This window comes from Gadus morhua, chromosome 20, assembly GCF_902167405.1.
Source record: "Gadus morhua chromosome 20, gadMor3.0, whole genome shotgun sequence".
In the NCBI taxonomy this organism is placed as follows: domain Eukaryota; kingdom Metazoa; phylum Chordata; class Actinopteri; order Gadiformes; family Gadidae; genus Gadus; species Gadus morhua.
This window is the reverse complement of record NC_044067.1, coordinates 4174540-4194235: the sequence shown is the minus strand read 5'-3', so window position 1 is coordinate 4194235 and position 19696 is coordinate 4174540. Positions and strand designations below refer to the sequence as shown.

General features: G+C 51.6%; 1 protein-coding gene across 1 annotated transcript in view; it reads right to left on the bottom strand.

Moving 5' to 3' along the window:
* lrp2a (low density lipoprotein receptor-related protein 2a) overlaps nucleotides 1–19696 on the bottom strand; it is a 74723-nt gene that overhangs the window by 33831 nt on the left and 21196 nt on the right. Inside the window, exons 18-39 of the mRNA XM_030342698.1 lie at nucleotides 19498–19623; nucleotides 18715–18845; nucleotides 18339–18476; nucleotides 17594–17875; nucleotides 16495–16734; nucleotides 16036–16155; nucleotides 15756–15872; nucleotides 15025–15405; nucleotides 13950–14198; nucleotides 12640–12851; nucleotides 12092–12276; nucleotides 11355–11583; nucleotides 10566–10743; nucleotides 9686–9814; nucleotides 8318–8484; nucleotides 7641–7784; nucleotides 6908–7017; nucleotides 6085–6262; nucleotides 4692–4905; nucleotides 2342–2581; nucleotides 1737–1925; nucleotides 385–1305 (exon numbers count right to left, since the gene is read on the bottom strand). Coding sequence (XP_030198558.1) covers nucleotides 385–1305; nucleotides 1737–1925; nucleotides 2342–2581; nucleotides 4692–4905; nucleotides 6085–6262; nucleotides 6908–7017; nucleotides 7641–7784; nucleotides 8318–8484; nucleotides 9686–9814; nucleotides 10566–10743; nucleotides 11355–11583; nucleotides 12092–12276; nucleotides 12640–12851; nucleotides 13950–14198; nucleotides 15025–15405; nucleotides 15756–15872; nucleotides 16036–16155; nucleotides 16495–16734; nucleotides 17594–17875; nucleotides 18339–18476; nucleotides 18715–18845; nucleotides 19498–19623 — 4880 coding nt within the window. The remainder of the gene's footprint in view (nucleotides 1–384; nucleotides 1306–1736; nucleotides 1926–2341; nucleotides 2582–4691; nucleotides 4906–6084; nucleotides 6263–6907; nucleotides 7018–7640; nucleotides 7785–8317; nucleotides 8485–9685; nucleotides 9815–10565; nucleotides 10744–11354; nucleotides 11584–12091; nucleotides 12277–12639; nucleotides 12852–13949; nucleotides 14199–15024; nucleotides 15406–15755; nucleotides 15873–16035; nucleotides 16156–16494; nucleotides 16735–17593; nucleotides 17876–18338; nucleotides 18477–18714; nucleotides 18846–19497; nucleotides 19624–19696) is intronic.

Here is a 19696-nt window from a genome sequence, read left to right as displayed (position 1 = left end):
AGCCATTACAAGGAGTTTTCAAAATGTGCAGCATTGTGACATCACAGGTGGGCGTGTCCACCTAGATGTGTGACGGATAGATGAGCAACGTTTACTTCAGTCCACTGGGTAGGCTGGTAGACTGATCTATCCAGTACACATCTAGGTGGACACGCCCACCTGTGATGTCCCGATGCTGCACATTTTCAAACCTGCTTGTAATGGCTAATCACACCCTGGTGGTATGATATGCCCCCTTTAACGTTTGTCTATTGAGTAGGTCCAGACTCTCTGTGCAAATGAAATGAAGTACGAGAGCCTGGTAGGACCAGGCTAGGGAAGCAACGGACACCGCTACAATAAGCATCTCTTCATGACAACACAACAGCGGACATCGGCGCGTACCTGAGGCCACCACGACGGGCGGGGCGTCGGGGGACGCCAGGCTGACGTAGCTGATCCTGCTGACCCCCACGCCGGAGCTCTGCGTGAAGTAGATCCTGCGGTCCGTGAGGTCGAAGTCCAGCGCCACCGAGGTGCGGGGCACGGCCACGGCGGGGAAGGGCGGGGCGTGGTCGTCGGGGTCCAGCCTCAGGCTCTGCACCGCGGCCTCGGTGGTGAACACCAGGTAGTCGTCCCGGGAGACGGCGCAGCCCCGGCCGTCGGCGCCCAGGTCCCCGAAGGCGCAGCCGCACCTCTTCCCCGGGGACCCCGGCAGGGCGAAGCAGAGGTGGGCGCAGCCGCCGTTGTCCTCCATGCAGGGGTTGTGGCCCAGCTGCTGGGCCGAGGCGGGCTGGGCGCGCCCGTCGAAGACTGCCACGTCCCGCAGCATGTTGACGTTGTCCCGGAGGACGGCGGGCGGGTCGGTGGCGCCGGGCTCCTTGCTGGCACGGAACACCTTCTTGAGGTTGCGGTCCACCCAGATGATGCTGCCCTCGAACACGGCGATGCCGTAGGGCGTGGGGTAGCGGCCGCCGAAGCGGACGACCTCAGCGTCGCCGCCCTGGGGGCTGACGCGGGCGATCATGTCCAGCGAGTCGTCCACCCAGTACACGTAGCCGCTCTGCCGGTCCAGGGCCAGCCCCCGGGGGGTCACGATGCCGGACGACACCAGCACGGTGCGGTTGGTGCCGTCGAGGAGGGCGCGCTCGATCTTGGGGGTCTGGCCGTAGTCGGCCCAGAAGAGGAAGCGGTTCCGGGGGTCCACCACGATGTGGCGCGGCATGTCCACCGTGGTCTTCAGCAGCACCCGGCGGAAGGTGGTGTTGAGGTGGAGCACCTCCACGTAGGTCTCCATCAGGAAGGCGTTGGTGAAGTAAAGGTTCCCTGGAGATGAGGTCTGGTTAGGTTGCTGGGTAAACTCCAAGCTCACGCTTAATGAATCACTAAATGGACTCAATGGCCACCCTGAATTAATCTCTAAATGGACTCTATGGCATGGCCAGAGTTAATTTCGTGATTCATAAGCATGGTGAAAAATAATCATCAAATATATCTAATCTAACATATACGGTGAGCAGAACCATAGGTAATTGAAGGGCAATGATGACTAAAAGTTAAACAATATCATTGATGATTTTAGGCTGAATATGTAAAAGTCGTTGCCATAAACATGTGTATACTGGGAGCATCACTAAAAACATGCAAAATTTGTCTTGACATTAATTACTGTTCCTTTGTCGACATTCCCAGTTGAGGAAAAACGAGCAGAAACCGGTTTCCAGTCCCCATGAGAACATATATATTCCTTCTGTTACCTGAAGCCCAGTCGACGGCGATGCCTCGTATCCCGTTGCGTCCGATCCCCGTGGTGACGACCCCGTCGAACCCGGAGCCGTCGGGCTTGATGCGTCGCACGCCGTTCTGCGACGCCACGGTGCTGCTGAAGTCGCACCAGTAGATGAAGCCCGAGGCCATGTGCACGTCGATGTGCAGGGCGTTGCGACCTGCGAGGCACACGCAGCGCGCTTAGAGACAGTGTAGCATCGCGACAGAGCCACACACAGGGGTCTGGTCTGTTGTGTTCTTTGGGACCGGTGCATGATCTTTGAGGATGACTTCAACTTTTACAAGAACGCTTTTGAACAGGGGAAACCTTAACTCACAAACAACATGTCCCTCACACTTATCTGTCAGGATTCTTTGACAGCAAACCTCCTGAGTGTTATAGCGAGATGATTAAGAGAGTTAGAAGGACTCGGGAGGGGGAGAGAGAGACAGAGAGAGTCGACAGAGAGAGTCGACGGAGATATGGAGAGAGAGAGAGAGAGAGAGAGAGAGAGAGAGAGAGAGAGAGAGAGAGAGAGAGAGAGAGAGAGAGAGAGAGAGAGAGAGAGAGAGAGACACCTCCTACAGCACCCACCTCTCCCGGCTACAGGCACCATGGTCTCTGAGTGGTCCTCCCCTTCCAGGCTGAAGCCCTTGATGGCCGACAGCGTGGAGATGACGGCGTACGACTGGTAGGGGGCGCACGTCCGGTTGTCGGCGTTGAGTTTGAAACCCGTGGCACAGGCGCAGCTGTACAGGCCCCCGGGCCGCGGCAGGCAGAGTTGCTCGCACGCGCCCACGTTGTTGCTGCAGCCGTTGGACGTCCCTGCAGAAGCTGAGCCATGGGAGAGAAAAGTGATGACGCGGAAATAGTTTATTTACATGCATTCTTTTTTGTTTTGGTCTTGGTCTCGATTTTTTGATTTTGTATATTTTAGATTTCGTGACACATGGTTTATTTTCTGAGTTAAATATGTAATGGGTCCAAAAGTACCTACATAGCTGGGTCTGATTGCGTGTGTGTTTGGGAACTCCTGATTTAGCTCATGGACACATTAGCGGACTTACAGTGAATTAGGAGTCATGGCATTAAGGATCAGGTAGGGGTTAGACAGAACAGGGGCAGGTACGGTTCAAGAGAGTACTCTCTCTCTCTAATGTGCGTTACACTCTCCTATGGTACTCACTCTCTATGACGCCTCACTCTCCTGGATACTCACTCTCTATGACGCCTCACTCTCCTGGGTCCTCACTCTCTCTATGACGCCTCACTCTCCTGGGTACTCACTCTCTCTCTATGACGCCTCACTCTCCTGGGTTCTCACTCTCTCTCTATGACGCCTCACTCTCCTGGGTTCTCACTCTCTCTATGACGCCTCACTCTCCTGGGTACTCACTCTCTCTCTATGACGCCTCACTCTCCTGGGTTCTCACTCTCTCTCTATGACACCTCACTCTCCTGGGTCTTCACTCTCTCTCTATGACGCCTCACTCTCCTGGGTTCTCACTCTCTCTCTATGACGCCTCACTCTCCTGGGTCTTCACTCTCTCTCTATGACACCTCACTCTCATGGGTACTCACTCTCCCTATGACGCCTCACTCTCCTGGGTACTCACTCTCTATGGTACTCACTCTCTCTCTATGACACCTCACTCTCCTGGGTACTCACTCTCTCTCTATGACGCCTCACTCTCCTGGGTTCAAACTCTCTCTATGACGCCTCACTCTCCTGGGTACTCACTCTCTCTCTTTGACGCCTCACTCTCCTGGGTTCTCACTCTCTCTCTATGACGCCTCACTCTCCTGGGTCTTCACTCTCTCTCTATGACGCCTCACTCTCCTGGGTTCTCACTCTCTCTATGACGCCTCACTCTCCTGGGTACTCACTCTCTCTCTATGACGCCTCACTCTCCTGGGTTCTCACTCTCTCTCTATGACGCCTCACTCTCCTGGGTCTTCACTCTCTCTCTATGACGCCTCACTCTCCTGGGTTCTCACTCTCTCTCTATGACGCCTCACTCTCCTGGGTCTTCACTCTCTCTCTATGACGCCTCACTCTCCTGGGTTCTCACTCTCTCTATGACGCCTCACTCTCCTGGGTTCTCACTCTCTCTCTATGACGCCTCACTCTCCTGGGTCTTCACTCTCTCTCTATGACGCCTCACTCTCCTGGGTTCTCACTCTCTCTCTATGACGCCTCACTCTCCTGGGTTCTCACTCTCTATGGTTCTCACTCTCTCCCTATGAAGCCTCACTCTCCTGGGTACTCACTCTCTCTCTATGATGCCTCACTCTCCTGGGTTCTCACTCTCTATGGTTCTCACTCTCTCCCTATGAAGCCTCACTCTCCTGGGTACTCACTCTCCCTATGACGCCTCACTCTCCTGGGTACTCACTCTCTCTCTATGACGCCTCACTCTCCTGGGTTCTCACTCTCTCTCTATGACGCCTCACTCTCCTGGGTACTCAGTCTCTATGGTTCTCACTCTCTCCCTATGAAGCCTCACTCTCCTGAGTACTCACTCTCTCTCTATGACGCCTCACTCTCCTGGGTACTCACTCTCTCTATGACACTACACTCTCCTGGGTACTCAGTCTCTATGGTTCTCACTCTCTCCCTATGAAGCCTCACTCTCCTGGGTACTCACTCTCTCTATGACACTACACTCTCCTGGGTACTCACTCTCTCTCTATGACGCCTCACTCTCCTGGGTTCTCACTCTCTCTCTATGACACTACACTCTCCTGGGTACTCACTCTCCCTATGACGCCTCACTCTCCTGGGTTCTCACTCTCTCTCTATGACGCCTCACTCTCCTGGGTACTCACTCTCTCTCTCTATGACGCCTCACTCTCCTGGGTACTCACTCTCTCTCTCTATGACGCCTCACTCTCCTGGGTACTCACTCTCTCCCTATGACGCCTCACTCTCCTGGGTACTCACTCTCTCGATGGTGCACCTTCAGCCCCCTCAGCCCCGACACGTTGTCCCTGAGCACCACCTTGTTGCCGCCCGAGGCCTTGTCCACGCGCTCGATCACCTCGAAGTCGCGGTCGGTGAAGTACAGGTAGTTCTCGTGGACGGCCACGCCCCACGGGTGGGACAGGCCCGTCACCATGGTGATGCGGTTAGTGCCGTCCGGGTCCCCGCGTTCGATCTGTCGGGGGGGGGGGGGGGGGGGACAGACGGATATTGTTAGGACTCAACGTTTGATTATTTATTGGTCAATCATGACAAACAAAAAGTATTCTACAATTCAGATTTTTTTATTATACTGAGATGATTATACCGCGATAAATGGAAAAATACACCAAAAATATATGTCATATCATGGTACACATATGACTCAGTTTGAGTAGGCTTAGTAAGATAAATAATAGACTCTGTCTATTTCTTCTGACAAATGTACTTGTATCGCAAGACGCTTTGGATAAAAGCGTCTGCTAAATGCCCTAACTGTAAATGTAAATCACTCTCTCTCTATGACGCCTCACTCTCATGGGTACTCACTCTCTCTCTATGACGCCTCACTCTCCTGGGTACTCACTCTCTATGGTACTCACTCTCTCTCTATGACGCCTCACTCTCCTGGGTACTCACTCTCTCTATGACGCCTCACTCTCCTGGGTCCTCACTCTCTCTCTATGACGCCTCAATCTCCTGGGTACTCACTCTCTCCCTATGACGCCTCAATCTCCTGGGTACTCACTCTCCCTATGACGCCTCACTCTCATGGGTTCTCACTCTCTATGGTTCTCACTCTCTATGACGCCTCACTCTCCTGGGTCCTCACTCTCTCTCTATGACGCCTCACTCTCCTGGGTTCTCACTCTCTCTCTATGACGCCTCACTCTCCTGGGTTCTCACTCTCTCTATGACGCCTCACTCTCAGATTTTTCAGATTTTTTTATTATACTGAGATGATTATACCGCGATAAATGGAAAAATATACCAAAAATATATGTCATATCATGGTACACATGTGACTCAGTTTGAGTAGGCTTAGTAAGATAAATAATAGACTCTGTCTATTTCTTCTGACAAATGTACTTGTATCGCAAGACGCTTTGGATAAAAGCGTCTGCTAAATGCCCTAACTGTAAATGTAAATGTGATGCAATTGTTAAAAAGATATTTATACAGTACACAAAATGTACATTCAATTAAAAGTAAACCAAATGACCATAGAAGGTATAAAAGAAGAGCTATGATCTTTGTAAAGCATGCGACGGTTTTATCATAGATATTTTGCCTGTTACGCCCTTTGAGGCTGTAATGGTGATTAAGGCCTTAACAAATAGAATAGAATAGAGTTGAGTAGAGGAGCGGGCCCCACCAGGCCGGTGCCGGTGACCGCCCAGTACAGCTTGTTCTCCTGCAGGTCCAGCGTCAGGAACTCCACGTGCTCCAGGCCGGTGGTGAACAGCACCACGGGGTTGGAGCCGTCCATGTCCGCCGCCGCCACCTTGGAGGGGATGCCGCTCTCCGTCCCCTGGTCGGTCCAGTACAGCCTCCTGACGGACGCACACAGCACGCCCACGTTAGGCCACGTGGACCTATCAAAGGCTAGGTATCCCAGAGGAGACACCAGCCAGTCAGAGCTGTGCTCTGGTGAGGACTTTAGGAAAGGTACAGCATTATATGCTGTTTTACTGTTTAACCGTTTTTTAGCAGCCATTTTTCTCGAAAGGGAAATAGTGCATTCAGATACCTGTTATTCAGGAGAAGGCGGGGGGGGGGGGGGGGGTCTACAGGTAAGTTGCGGACGTTGGGCATTGAACCCTGCACCTTTCATTGAGTTGGTCGTACACATTAGTTGTAGTCATTACACTATCCTGCCCCCAAATGCAACAGTAGCTTCCTAATTGTACTGTAAAAATATCTAATATTTGTATGTTGTTTTTTAGAATTTTCCTGAGAAAACGTTTCCTCTAACTGGAGAGGTTAGTACGAGACAACAGGGCATTGATGCGTCATTCCACGCTGACTCGACTGGCGAGAGAGAGTCCTTCTTCTAACCCTAGTGAGAAATCCCGTGCACTCTGTGCACGGGAGGTCTGGGATACTGAGGGGGGTCAGGGTTAACCAGGCAGTCCCAGGTAGGGAGAGTGGGGGGTGGTCCGCCGTTCCAGGCCAGCTCCCTGGTTAATGGAGCTTACCCACGGGTTGGGTCCACTGCGATCCCGACGGGCGTGCCAGCGCCCGTCGGGAGGCCGTTGTTTGTGATGAGGGTCTTCCGGTACTGGATCTCCCCTCTCAGCTTCAGAACCTGCTCGGGCATGAAGGGAAACCAAGGGAACCGGCATAGGAAGGGAGGGTATGAAGACACAGGCCGGCTAATGGAGAAGCCCTGCTATGTCCGATGTAAACGCACACACTATGCAGCTTTACAGGGCTTTAATATCATTGTGCGTTTCCAAGATCAAAAACAAATAGGCTTAAAAACAGTTTCTACCCCAGAGCTGTTATTTCTCTAAATAATGCAGAATTATAAATTATTGCATTATCATACCAATCTGACATTTAAAATTGGCTGACATTTTAAAATATATATATTTGTTCTAGTTCTTTTACATTCTACATATATTTTTTAAAAATATCCCTTTTTCTCATTTAGATTTGTTTTAAAAAGCACTTATTTTGAGAGCCTCTACCCCAATTTCGTTGCACTTTGTGCAATGACAATAAAGAGATTCTGATTCTGATTCTGATTCTGAAATATTAATATTAACTTCAAGACACAAAAAGTAAAGATTCAAGTGTCACAGGTTAGATGTGTGCAATGTGGTAAACTATGTGTTTTGTTAATCATAATTTCGTATTACATTTTATCAGACATCTCTTGTGTTTGTGTCTGCTTCAACGGACAGTCTTAGCGGGGGGGTCCCTCACCTCGATGGACTGGACGGACGGGTTGGTGTAGTAGAGGTTCTCAGAGATCCAGTCCAGGGCCAGACCTACAGGAGATCCCAGGATGGCTGCAGGGGCAAACTCTGTCCTGTTGGTCCCGTCAGACCTCACTCTGTGGATCTCCCCCTGGAGACACAGTCGGAGAGACCCCTGAATGTATTGTTCCTCTGCAGAGTCGGGTAAGGATCCATCAACGCTTAAATGCGTCGTTACTATCAGAACTATTTCATGATACATCAAATCAAATGTACCAAATAAATATCAAAAAGTAGAAAGAAACTCCTGAGAGAAACTGGTTATTCCTAAGGAATAAAATGCACATTAGGACTCAAAGTTTGATTATCTATTAGTCAATCATGCCAAAACATGAATCTATCGTTGTTTGGTGCTCCACACAATTTGAGGTATTGTACAATTCCGACTCGACTTTCTAATAATCCTGAGGAGCGATAAAAGCGAATAAATGTGTAACATGGAAAAATACCAAACACTATCTTTAATATCATGGTAGAATGTCACTCATTTTGAGTAGGCACTGCATAAATAAATACAATTGTTAAAAATAACTATATGCGCACACACACACATGCACAATCCGTCTGAGTTTCGTTTTCACCCTATTCTAGTTCTCCGTGGGTCTGCGAGTGGTCGGGACTTACTGGGTGCTCCACCCAGTAGACGGTGTGGTCGCTGTGGTCAAAGTCCACGTCGTAGCCGTTGTGCAGGCCCGCCACGGGGACCATGGCGTCGTTGCTCTTGTCGTCCGGGTTCAGGGAGATGCCGTAGATGATGCTGTCCCTCACCACCACTAGGAAGGGGTCTTCCACTGCAACCCAGACACACACACACGTCACGTTACACGGGTGAGACAGGGAGTACTGGGGTTCTCAAACTTTGGGGCGCGAGATGTTACTGGGCGGACAGCAAGTGACTAAGGGAATGGTGTCATGGCCACAGTTTTTATTAAATAGCTTCATAAAATATATATTTGTGTGCCTTGTCTGTTTGTGTCTTGGGACTGTTGCCCATGTTATTGTTGAGAACTAATCCACGTGTAATGACTCCAATAAACCCTTGTTACAGACATCTTCAGGCTTCAGGGTGAGGCATGAACCTTCCTCAGATGTGTCTCAGAGCTCTAGAGAACAGCGTTTGGATGACACATCCTGAACCGGAAGTGACTCTGACATGCAGATCCCTTCTAGAACAATGCTCTCTCTCTCAGACGTGGATTCAGCACTAGAACCCTTGTCGCATGTTCTATCTCTGTCTCTCAGTAACGGTCGTTTGTTTGACCCAGGAGGACAGAGCAGAGCGGTCCACTGTGAGATACAGGGTCGCCTGGGGTGATTCTGGGTCAATGTGTGTCAACGTGATTAGCTCGGCCATCAAAGGTTATAAATACATGGGAGCCCAGGGAGGGATTCTCAGTCTGAGATAAGGACTGGCCTGGGGGGTAACAGAATGCGTTCTGCTTGGCTTGGAGGCGGTGAAACTGGAGAAAGGTTCAGCCGCTGGCCCAACAGAGACTTTAGATTAAAGGTCCATTGTCTCCCGGGAACCTTGAGAGGTTTGTGTGGTTCTTTCTACTTAGCAGCGGGAACTAAAGCCGAATCAAACCGTTCAACGGTGAGTGAGTCTACTATGTGACCACCAAACCAAGCTCATTCACGTTTCACTTAATCGACTCATTAACATACAGTTAAAAACACCTCAAAAACAAAACGGAAACAATCGCCGTTCTTTGAGATCGGATAACACTTAAATGGCCTTCCACCGCGCCAGTGTCAGACTGGGTCACCTGTCAGCAACTGTTTCTTATAATGTGTTGGTCCTTGTACTTTAAGTTTGTTCATGTAAATATTTAAATTGGTAAAATGTTAAAAGTCGTGCTCCCTGTTGAAGGGAGGCCTGGGTGTTACTTCCTAGATCAAGCTTCCCCCTCTGACCCCCGCTTCCTCTCTCATCACCCTGGGGGGCGGGGGCGGGGGGGGGGGGGGGGTTCCAGGGCGCGGGGGGGGGGCTACCTCGGGCACAGGTGACGTGGTCGGCGGCCAGCGTCCAGCCGGAGGGGCAGGCGCAGGCGTAGAAGGACGGCCCCACAGCCGACAGGAGGCAGATGTGAGTGCAGGGGCTTCCCGCGCAGTGGTTAACACCTGCAGGAGGCACACACACAGACACGCACACAGACACAGACACACACACACACACAGACAGACACACACACACAGACAGACACACACACAGACAGACACGCAGACACACAGACAGACACACACACACAGACAGACACGCACACACACACAGACAGACACACACACACACACACACAGACATGCACACACACAGACACACACACAAAGACAGACACGCACACACACAGACAGACACACACACACAGACACGCAGACAGACGCACACACAGACAGACAGACATGCACACACACACACACACACATTCACACAGACAGACACGCACACACACACACATTCACACAGACACACAGACAGACACGCACACACACACACACAGACACACACACAAAGACAGACACGCACACACACACATTCACACAGACACACAGACAAACACGCACACACACACACAACCAGACACACACACAAAGACAGACACGCACACACACACATTCACACAGACACACAGACAGACACGCGCACACACATTCACAGACACACAGACACAGACACAGACACAGACACACACACACACAGAACACATCCCCAGTTAGTATCCATCCCTAGGATTGATTGTAAATGCTTGTATTTACATCCCTTGTCCCTCTTCTCAACACTTGACCAAGTGTTGTTCCAGTGTACAAGCGGACCTCACTGTACTCTAACTCGCGAGCTAAGGATGCGTGACGCGGCCCGGTTCCCTGCCCCTACCTGCGGGTTGCCGGGCTGGGTGCACTGCCACCAGGCCCATGGGCTGAGGCAGGTTGTAGAGCATCACTGTCTGGTTCTCCCCATGCCACTTGTGGGCTCGGATCACTCGGTTGACGTATCTGTCGGTCCAATACACAAAATCCTCAAAAATGGTAATTGCGTGGGGATGTTGCAGTACCTTTTCATAGAGAGCAGCAGAAGAAAAGAAGCACATTTCACTCATTACAGTCCCGGCCAAACAAGATCACGTTAAAAACATACTGTTCATGTGCCTAATCGTTGGTATATACTAGAGCTGTCAGTTAAACGCGTTATTAACGGCGTTAACGCAAACCAATTTTAACGGCGTTCATTTTTTTGACGCACGATTAACGCAAATTAAATTATTAAAATTATTATTATTTTTTTTTTTTTGGGCTCAAAACAAAGAAGCAGTACCCTGACTGCTATGTTCAAGGCATATCTTTGTATGTTAAATTGCATTATAGGCTTTTTTTTTTAACCATCCTGTTTTGATCAGTATATGCCAATGTTGTTATCAATAAAAAAACATTTGCACAAGGCAAGCTGATGCACTTCTCCATGTTGATAAGAGCAGTAAAATTAGAAAAATTAATGGGACAAAGAATTCAAGGGATATTTAGCATATAGAAAAAAAAAATACGATTAATCGCGAGTTAACTATGGCATTAATGTGATTAATCGTGATTAAATATTTTAATCGCTTGACAGCCCTAGTATATACTGATGCAGTGTTGTGTGATGAGACGGGGTCTGTGGCGCACTCACCAGATCACTGGCCAGGACTTGCTTCCTGTGGTTGCCGTCGTAGTCGCAGTAGTCGATGAAGTCCAAGTATGCGTCGGCAAAGTACAGCAGGCTGTTGGGGTAGTCGATGGTGAGGCCGTTGGGCCAGTACAGCTTGGTGCTCACGATGCTGAGACGCAGCTTCCCGTCCATGCTGGCTCGCTCGATGGTCGGGTTCCGGCCCCAGTCCGTCCAGAACATGAGGTGGGCACTGCGGTGAGACGAGCCCGGTCAGTCCATTTGCACAGCGCCTTTAAAGACAACCGCTGACCACTGACGACAACGGCGCTGCAGTAAACCCACGTCTTTAAGATCGCTTTCACCACATAACCTCTTTCCCTTCTCCCCCCTTCCTCCTTTTTTTTTATCTTTGTACTTATAAACGTTCTTATTCAATGATTTCATTTTTGGGTTCACTCTGTAAAGCGTCTTTGAGTATTTAGAAAAGCAATATATAAATTGGATGTATGATTATAACACAGCTTAGGTCAATGAATACCGCAGTGAGAACCACGATTCACAGCGTTAAATAAAAGAACAGGCAGACAATAAAAAACAGAACAGTCAATGAAAGACATTGCATGCTGTAAATAGGATAGAACACAATACAATAGAACACAATAGAACCACCAGAGCTTGACTGTTAGCCCTCGCTGCCTGCCAAAAACGTAAATAAAGCCCACACACGGTGAAGCACAGAATGGACACCAATCCCCGACCTTTCTCTGGGGTCCAGCACCAGGCCTCGGGGGTTGGTGACGTTCTGGCTGACCAGCACTGCGCGGTGGGTCCCGTCCAGCTTGGACACCTCGACGGTCTCCAGCACGTAGTCGGTCCAGTACAGGTTGCGGCCCACCCAGTCCACGGCCAGGCTCTCTGTCACCGTCACCCCGCTGTCAAATATCTGTCCGTGAGAGACTTGTTCTCAGTGACCTTCACACAGATGGGTTTGTGGTGTGTGGTGCTCAGAGGGAAACGCTGCGTAATGACATCCGTTCAGAGTGGAACGCTACTTTTATGTTCGGGTATTGAACTCGCAACTGAAATATACTGGGTTCGATCCCCGATGTCCACAACCTGTAGGCGTACTTGAACAAGATGAGAAATTAATGAGAATGAATGAATGAATAGGAGAAGAAGAAGAAGAAGAAGAAGAAGAAGAAGAAGAAGAAGAAGAAGAAGAAGAAGAAGAAGAAGAAGAAGAAGAAGAAGAAGAAAGTAACATTATAGTAATAAAAAGGTCTGTGCTTTGTTAACCGTGACTCACCACGGTCCTGTCGCTGCCGTTCCGGTTGGCGCTCCAGATCCGGTCCTGGCTCGTGTCGGACCAGAACACGCGGTCGCTGACCGAGTCCCAGTCCAGCGCCACGATGTTGCGCCCGTCCCGGACCAGCGAGGCGATGACGTTGGGCTGGCTGCTGATGTCGTCCTGGACGATCTGGTTGCGGCTGGCCACCAGCAGGAAGGCCTGGCGGGAGTCTGCCAAAGGGGAAACCCCCAAACATCCACTTTCAAATTAAAAGCGCCGGTCGCGTGTTCCGCATCGCCCCGGGCAACGATACGACAACAAGGCAGATCGGGATCGATAAGAGACGCTACTTGAGTCGCCGTGGCGGCGGGCGCGGAATGTGCTGCGTGTTTATCTGAATAAATGGCGCTATTGTGTTACGGGGGGCTGTCAACGAGGTTATCTGCGGGCTAGGGGGGCTCATGTAGGGCCACGCTCCCCACAAAACAGCCCCTTTGTGGCCGATAATGTCCTAATTACGCCAGCGACAGCCAGTGACTGACATAAATGTTATTTGTCTTATCTCGGGGAAATCAGAGCAGTGTGGAGAGAGAGAGAGAACGGGGGGGGAGGGGCCGGTGGGGGGGGCGGGGGGTCCGGGGGGGGGGGAGAAAGGAATGTGTCAGGGGGGAATTCTCGGGGGGCCCTCTGTGGTTATTCAAGCCAACCGCTTACACCCCGCATGGCTAAAAGATGGCCAAGGAGGTGCGCTGGGGGTCGACCGCACCCCCGTCCGCGTCTTTCATGTCCCGGGCGGTAATGGGACAGCATGTCAGCATGGCATCATCATCATCATCATCATCATCATCGCATTAACTTGTTATGTTATTATTTATCCTGTCCTTTGGGTGCACGGTAACAGAATACATTGATGAAGAGATGTCCCAGGGCCACCACGGCCGTTCAAACACTTTGGCAACCAGCGCACTCACACACTGACCGCCATGCCGGCGATGCAACCCTACAGCCAGCCTTTCAGGGGAGGCAGAAGATAGAGAACCCGGGAGGATTTGGGCTATTATGCTTCAACCTCTAGTCGAGCTCGCCTCCTACCTTCCTGAGTAAAGGTAGAGTTATGGTAGGACGTCGATGCAACGCAAGGCGCTTTACAGACCCGTTACGTCCTTGCGGAACCCTCCTTGCGTCCAGCGCAAGGGCCTGACGCGCGCCTCCCAAAAATGTCACGGTTCACGACTGTGTCGGAGCGTCTGCGTGGTCATTGCGTTGCATCGACGTGGAACCAAAAGCCTTTACTGCCCAGGATTCAGCCTCAGCGTCCCCCCCCTCACCTGAGGCCTTGCAGGTGCGCTGGTCCCCCTCCAGGGTGTAGCCGTCCAGACAGCTGCAGCGGAACGAGCCTCTCTCGTTGAAGCAGCTCTGGCTGCACAGGCCGGGCGGGTCGCACTCGTCCAGGTCCTCGCACGTCTTGGAGTCGTTGCTCAGCTGGTAGCCCAGGGGGCAGGTGCACTGGGCCCCGAAAGGGCCCTGGATACACCCGTGGGTGCAGCCGGCGTTGTTGTCCGAGCAGCTCTCCTGGTCTGAGGAGAGGAGAGGGGAGGATGAGTTACAAGGTGGAGAGGACTGTGTGTGAAAAGCACAGGTCTTTAATGACCTGGATGGCATTGCTTATCTTTGTTATATATCACGGTCGGTAAACATCGTATTAGCTGTAACTAAACTAGGAAATTAAGTTTGCTACAGGGTTATTAATTTATCATTCAAATATACAATTCCAAAGTATTACTGTGGAACTGCAGGTTGAAGACTACTGCATGTTAACAAGCTCAATTTCAGCCTTAACCATCCTATGCCAACTACTTTCTATCATTATCTGCAGATCAAGTAAGAACAACAGTGCTTCTATCAGTACTAAATCAGGCTCTGGGTGAGAGGAGGGGTAATCAAGGCTAGGTAGGAGAGCTTAGTGGATGATTGAGGTTGTGTTCCTACCTGGTAAAGGCTCGTCTGAGAGCAGAAAGGAGGGGAGGAGAGGGAGAATCACAGATCATTGTCAGGTTATTACAGGGCAAATCAAGCACACACGCACACACAGACATGGCCGATTTTGAAGAAACAAGTGAAACACACATTCAAGACAAAACAAGACAAAACAGTACATGTTTCTGGTGTGAAATTGTGTGTGTAATTAATCTGGAAACAATTAGAGAGCAATCATCGAATCAATGAAAGCGAACGTCATAAAGTCAAATCACATCGTCTGTTCAATTGAGAAGTTTACAGCATTGAGTGAGACACAGGACAACGACACAAAACGTGTGCGGTGCGATTTCAACCCGACCACGGTCAAGGAGGTCGAGGCGTCTGCCCCGGGCCCACGGGCCGGAAGCGGGACGGGACACTTACTGCAGAGGGGCGACTCGTCCGCGCCGTTGGGGCAGTCGGGCGTGTTGTCGCAGACCCGGGTCAGGTTGACGCACACGCTGTGCCCCGGGCACTGCCACTGCCAGCCGGGGCAGCGGAAGGCCGGCGTGGGGCATTCGCGCTCGTCGCTCATGTCCCGGCAGTCGTTGTCGCCGTCGCAGAGCCAGCTGAGCAGCACGCAGTTGCCGTTGTCGCAGCGGTGGAGGGCGGCGGGGCAGGTGCGTGGCGGGCAGGCGTGGTGCTCGTCCGAGCCGTCCTCGCAGTCGGGGTGGCCGTCGCACTCCCAGGTGGCCGGCACGCAGCCCCCGTCCGCCTGGCACTGGAACTCCGTCTCGTGGTGGCACATGCCGGGAGGCCGCGTGGCTGGGGGGGGGGGGGAGGTCAGAGGTCAGGGGTCAGGGGTCAGGGGTCAGCGATGAGGACGCTAAAGCGCTCCTGAACTTTGTTTTTTTATCCGGTACGCAAGAGAGTTTGAGTCCCGGACAAAAGGTTCTGGGTTCGATTCCTGCACCGTAATCTGTGCGCATCCTAGAGCAAATTGATTAACTTGCTCTAGTTTCAAAATAACATGTATCTAAAACATGAAACGTACACATTAGAATCAAACCTTAGATGACAGTATCTGCTTGATAACCAAACACAAAAGGTATAAAAGTAATCGGTATGCGTTATAATCACAATACGAGTGGCTGGTAAAAATCGTCATGACTTACGACAGCCGGCCTCGTCGGAGCGGTCGTTGCAGTCGGAGACCCCGTCGCAGCGGTAGAACGAGTTGACGCACTGGTGGCCGTTGGCACACTTGAACTCGCCGGCCGTGCAGTTGTAGACTGAAGCAGGAGGGAAACAAGGCGGTCAGTGGTGAGCTCCACAGCTTCACAGATGGATGTCAATGGTTGAACGATCCCTCCGATATCTTTCAGTGAAGCTCAGCTACGAAGATCAGCTAACTTCTCAGATCTTTCTACTATTCCCAAAATAAAAGCCCCTTACGACAGTTCTTTTCGTCGGCCCCGTCCACGCAGTCCCTGTCCCCGTCGCAGACGTAGAGGGGGGCGATGCACCGGTGGTCCGGACACTGGAACTGCTCGGGGTGGCACGTGGTCGACAGGTCTGTCAACACAAGCAACGGTCAGAGGCTAATCTGGTACATTATAATATGTCATAGTTAAAATACAAAGGACAGGTGTAAGGGTCTTTGCCTCCCTTCCCTACCGGTAGCCTTACTATCAACTGGACAAGCTCTACCACGGATTAATGAAAAATACCGTTATGCTAACGGTAAGCTAGCTCTTCGTTCCTTCTCTTCTTTGTTTATTTATTATTAATAGATGACAAAGCCTTTTCAGGTACTGAAACATGTATAGCATATAGTATGTGTAGTATAAATATATATAAAGTAAGGTTACAGTTGAACCGCTAATGCTAACGCTAATTCCCCCGCAAACTCACTGCAGCCGGCCTCGTCCGAGCCGTCGCCGCAGTCGTTGTCCGTGTCGCAGCGCCAGGTGAGCGGCACGCAGCGGTGGTTCCCGCAGGTGAAGTGCCCCGCGGGGCAGGTGCCGGGCGTCTGGGTGGGGCAGCCCCGCTCGTCGCTGCCGTCGAAGCAGTCGCTGTGACCGTCGCAGCGCCAGCGCGCCGGGACGCACTGCCGGCTGGCGCAGGTGAAGGCGGACGGGGAGCAGGTGGTGTCTGGAACGGGGGAGACAGGCGTTCAGGTCGGGTCAGTTCAGTTCAGTTCAGTAACTTCAATTCACTTCACTTCACTTCACTTCACTTCATCTCAGTCTACTTTACTTTACTTTCAATCAATCAATTTTATTTGTATAGCCCTTAATCCCAGGTCCAGTCTCAAAGGGCTTAACAGGCCGTATATTTATGACACCCTCCTGACCCTAGCCCCCAGTGGGCAAGAGGCCATGACGAGGCGAACTCACCTGTTCAAACTCGCACACAACGTCTAACTGATCACTGTTCTGATTGTTTGTTTGTTTTGTTTTGTCTTGTTTTTGTTTTATTTATTTTTTATTTATTATGTTTATTTATTTGTTTATTTTTTTTCCACAATGTCTTTTATTTATGATGACTATATGCTCTGTAAGGTGACCTTGGGTGTCTTGAAAGGCGCCTCTAAATTAAATGTATTATTATTTTATTATGACTACTGTCAGCCCCTTTTGGCAGTTGTGTCTGGAACCGAGGAGAGGTGTGTTCAATTCAATTCAATGACATTACATTATATTATATTTGTCTAGTTTTTAATAACAGGTCCAGTCTCAAAGGGCTTAACAGGCCGTATATCTATGAGACCCTCCCTGACCCTAGCCCCCGAGAGGACGAGAAAAAACTCCCTTAATTAGCAAGGGAGGAACGCAGAGTGCGGGTTCCTTCTTTCAGAGTGGGGGATGATCAGCGACGCAATGGGTGCCCTAATTGACATAAATACATTCATAGTGTACAGATTGTCCGCCGCGGTTGATGTATTCCATTCACTGTGCGGACCGATAGCAACAACAACAACAACGACGACACAAACAAAAAGCTTGTTTACTCTGAAGGCCGCAGCCGGACTCGTCGCTGTCGTCGTGGCAGTCGTCCACGCCGTCGCACCGGTAGCCGCTGGGCACGCATCTGCCGTTGAGGCAGGAGAAGGCGTTGGCGCCGCACTGCAGCGCGGGGGGCTCGTTGGAGGGGTCCTCCAGGCAGGCCTGCTGGTCGGGCGCCAGCCTCATGCCGTAGGGACAGCCACACACGCGGCCCGAGTCCGGCGCCGGGAAGCAGAAGTGGCTGCAGTCCCCGTTGGGGTTGGTCGCCCGGTCGCAGAGGTTGGAACCTGAGGAGGGGCGGGATAATTAGAGGGAGAGAGGAGGGAGGGGGGGGGTGATGGACGGGTGGGAGGGCTGCCACCCGCGGATACAGGTGAGTGAGCTCGTGATGGAGAGAGGGAGAGGGAGAGGGAGAGAGAGAGAGAGAGAGAGAGAGAGAGAGAGAGAGAGAGAGAGAGAGAGAGAGAGAGAGAGAGAGAGAGAGAGAGAGAGAGAGAGAGAGAGAGAGAGAGAGAGAGAGAGAGACCGAAAGAAAAATATAGTGAAAGAGAGCGAAAGATGGTGAGAGAGATAGAGAGAGAGAGCTAAGGAGAAAGATAATGAAAGAGAGAGTTACAGAGAGGGAGAGAGTGACAGAAAGAGAAAGATGGTGAGGGAGAGAGAGAGATAGAGAAAGAGAATGAGAGTGAAAATGAGAAAGAGAGTTAATGAACAAGTGAGTGGGAGAGAGAGAGAGAGAGGGCCACTGACCGGTCTGCGTGAGGGAGTTGAAGGACTTGACGTGCATGATGTGGCTGATGCCCCTCCGGATCACCACCAGCTCCCCGCCGTCCGACTTCCGCACCCTCACGATGCCGCCCAGGCGCCAGTCGGTGAAGTATGCATAGTCTGGGGGGGAGGGGGGGGGGAAGGGACACTTTAGCCTTAACGACTCTCGTCCCTCATCGCCCAACGCTATCGGGGGCTCCGATGTCAGCAACTCCGTCGTCGCCGCCACCCCCCAAACCCAAACCCCAAATCACCGACGCGTGACGCGGGGTTCGACAATGACTCGTACTAATGAAACGCGAGCGGCGGGGACACTCATGCGGACCGCGGGACAATGGGGGCGAGCCGCGCTGAATACCTTCGAAGATGGTGAGGCCGAAGGGGTGGGACATCTGGGCGACGCGGCCCAGAGACTGACGGCTCCGCCCGTCGAAGCCGCTGTGCTCGATTTTGTCGAAGAAGGCATCGACCCAGTAGAGACGATTGGCACTGGAGGGAGAGAGGGAGGGAGGGAGAGGGGGAGGGAGGGAGGGAGAGAGAGAGGGAGGGTGGAGGGAGGGAGGGAGAGAGGGAGGGTGGGAGGGAGGGAGGGAGAGAGGGAGGGAGGGGGGAGGGAGAGGGGGAGAGGGAGGGAGAGAGGGGGGGGGGGAGAGGGAGGGGGGAGGGAGGGAGAGAGGGAGGGGGGAGGGAAGGAGAGAGGAAGGGAGGGAGAGGGGGAGGATGGGAGAAAGGGAGAGAAGGAGGGAGGGAGAGGGGGAGGGAAGGAGAGAGGGGGGCAGTAGAGAGGGATGGAAGGAGGGAGAGGGGGAGAGGGAGTGAGTGAGAGAGGGGGTGAGGGAGGGAGAGGGGGAGGGAGAACGGACAAATTAATGAATGACTTCAGAGTATTTGATTGATCAGACTAATCCCCTCCATTAATAGACTCAAGGCCCCTGAAGAATGACCAACAAAGTGATGTTATCCCAATCATGATCCCCTACACCCAACCTCCCACAAGCACGTAATTGCGGCAATAACATAATGAAATCCTTGGATGTTAACATTCATATATATAAATAAAGCTGAACTAAATTTGAACTTAATGACAGTGACGCCTGAGGGATACGGACGGGTTTCTGGGAGTCCAGAACACGGGGCTTACCTCCAGTCGATGGCCAGTCCGTTGGGCCAGCCCAGGGTGGTGTTGACAATGGAGAGAGCATGTGATCCATCACACCATGCCCTCATAATCTTAGCCGGACGATACCAGTCTGTCCAGAAAATATACCTGTGGGGAAACACAGACAATGGGATTGTTTATCATCGCTGGTCAGTGTTGTTCTACATGTTTCTTAGATAGA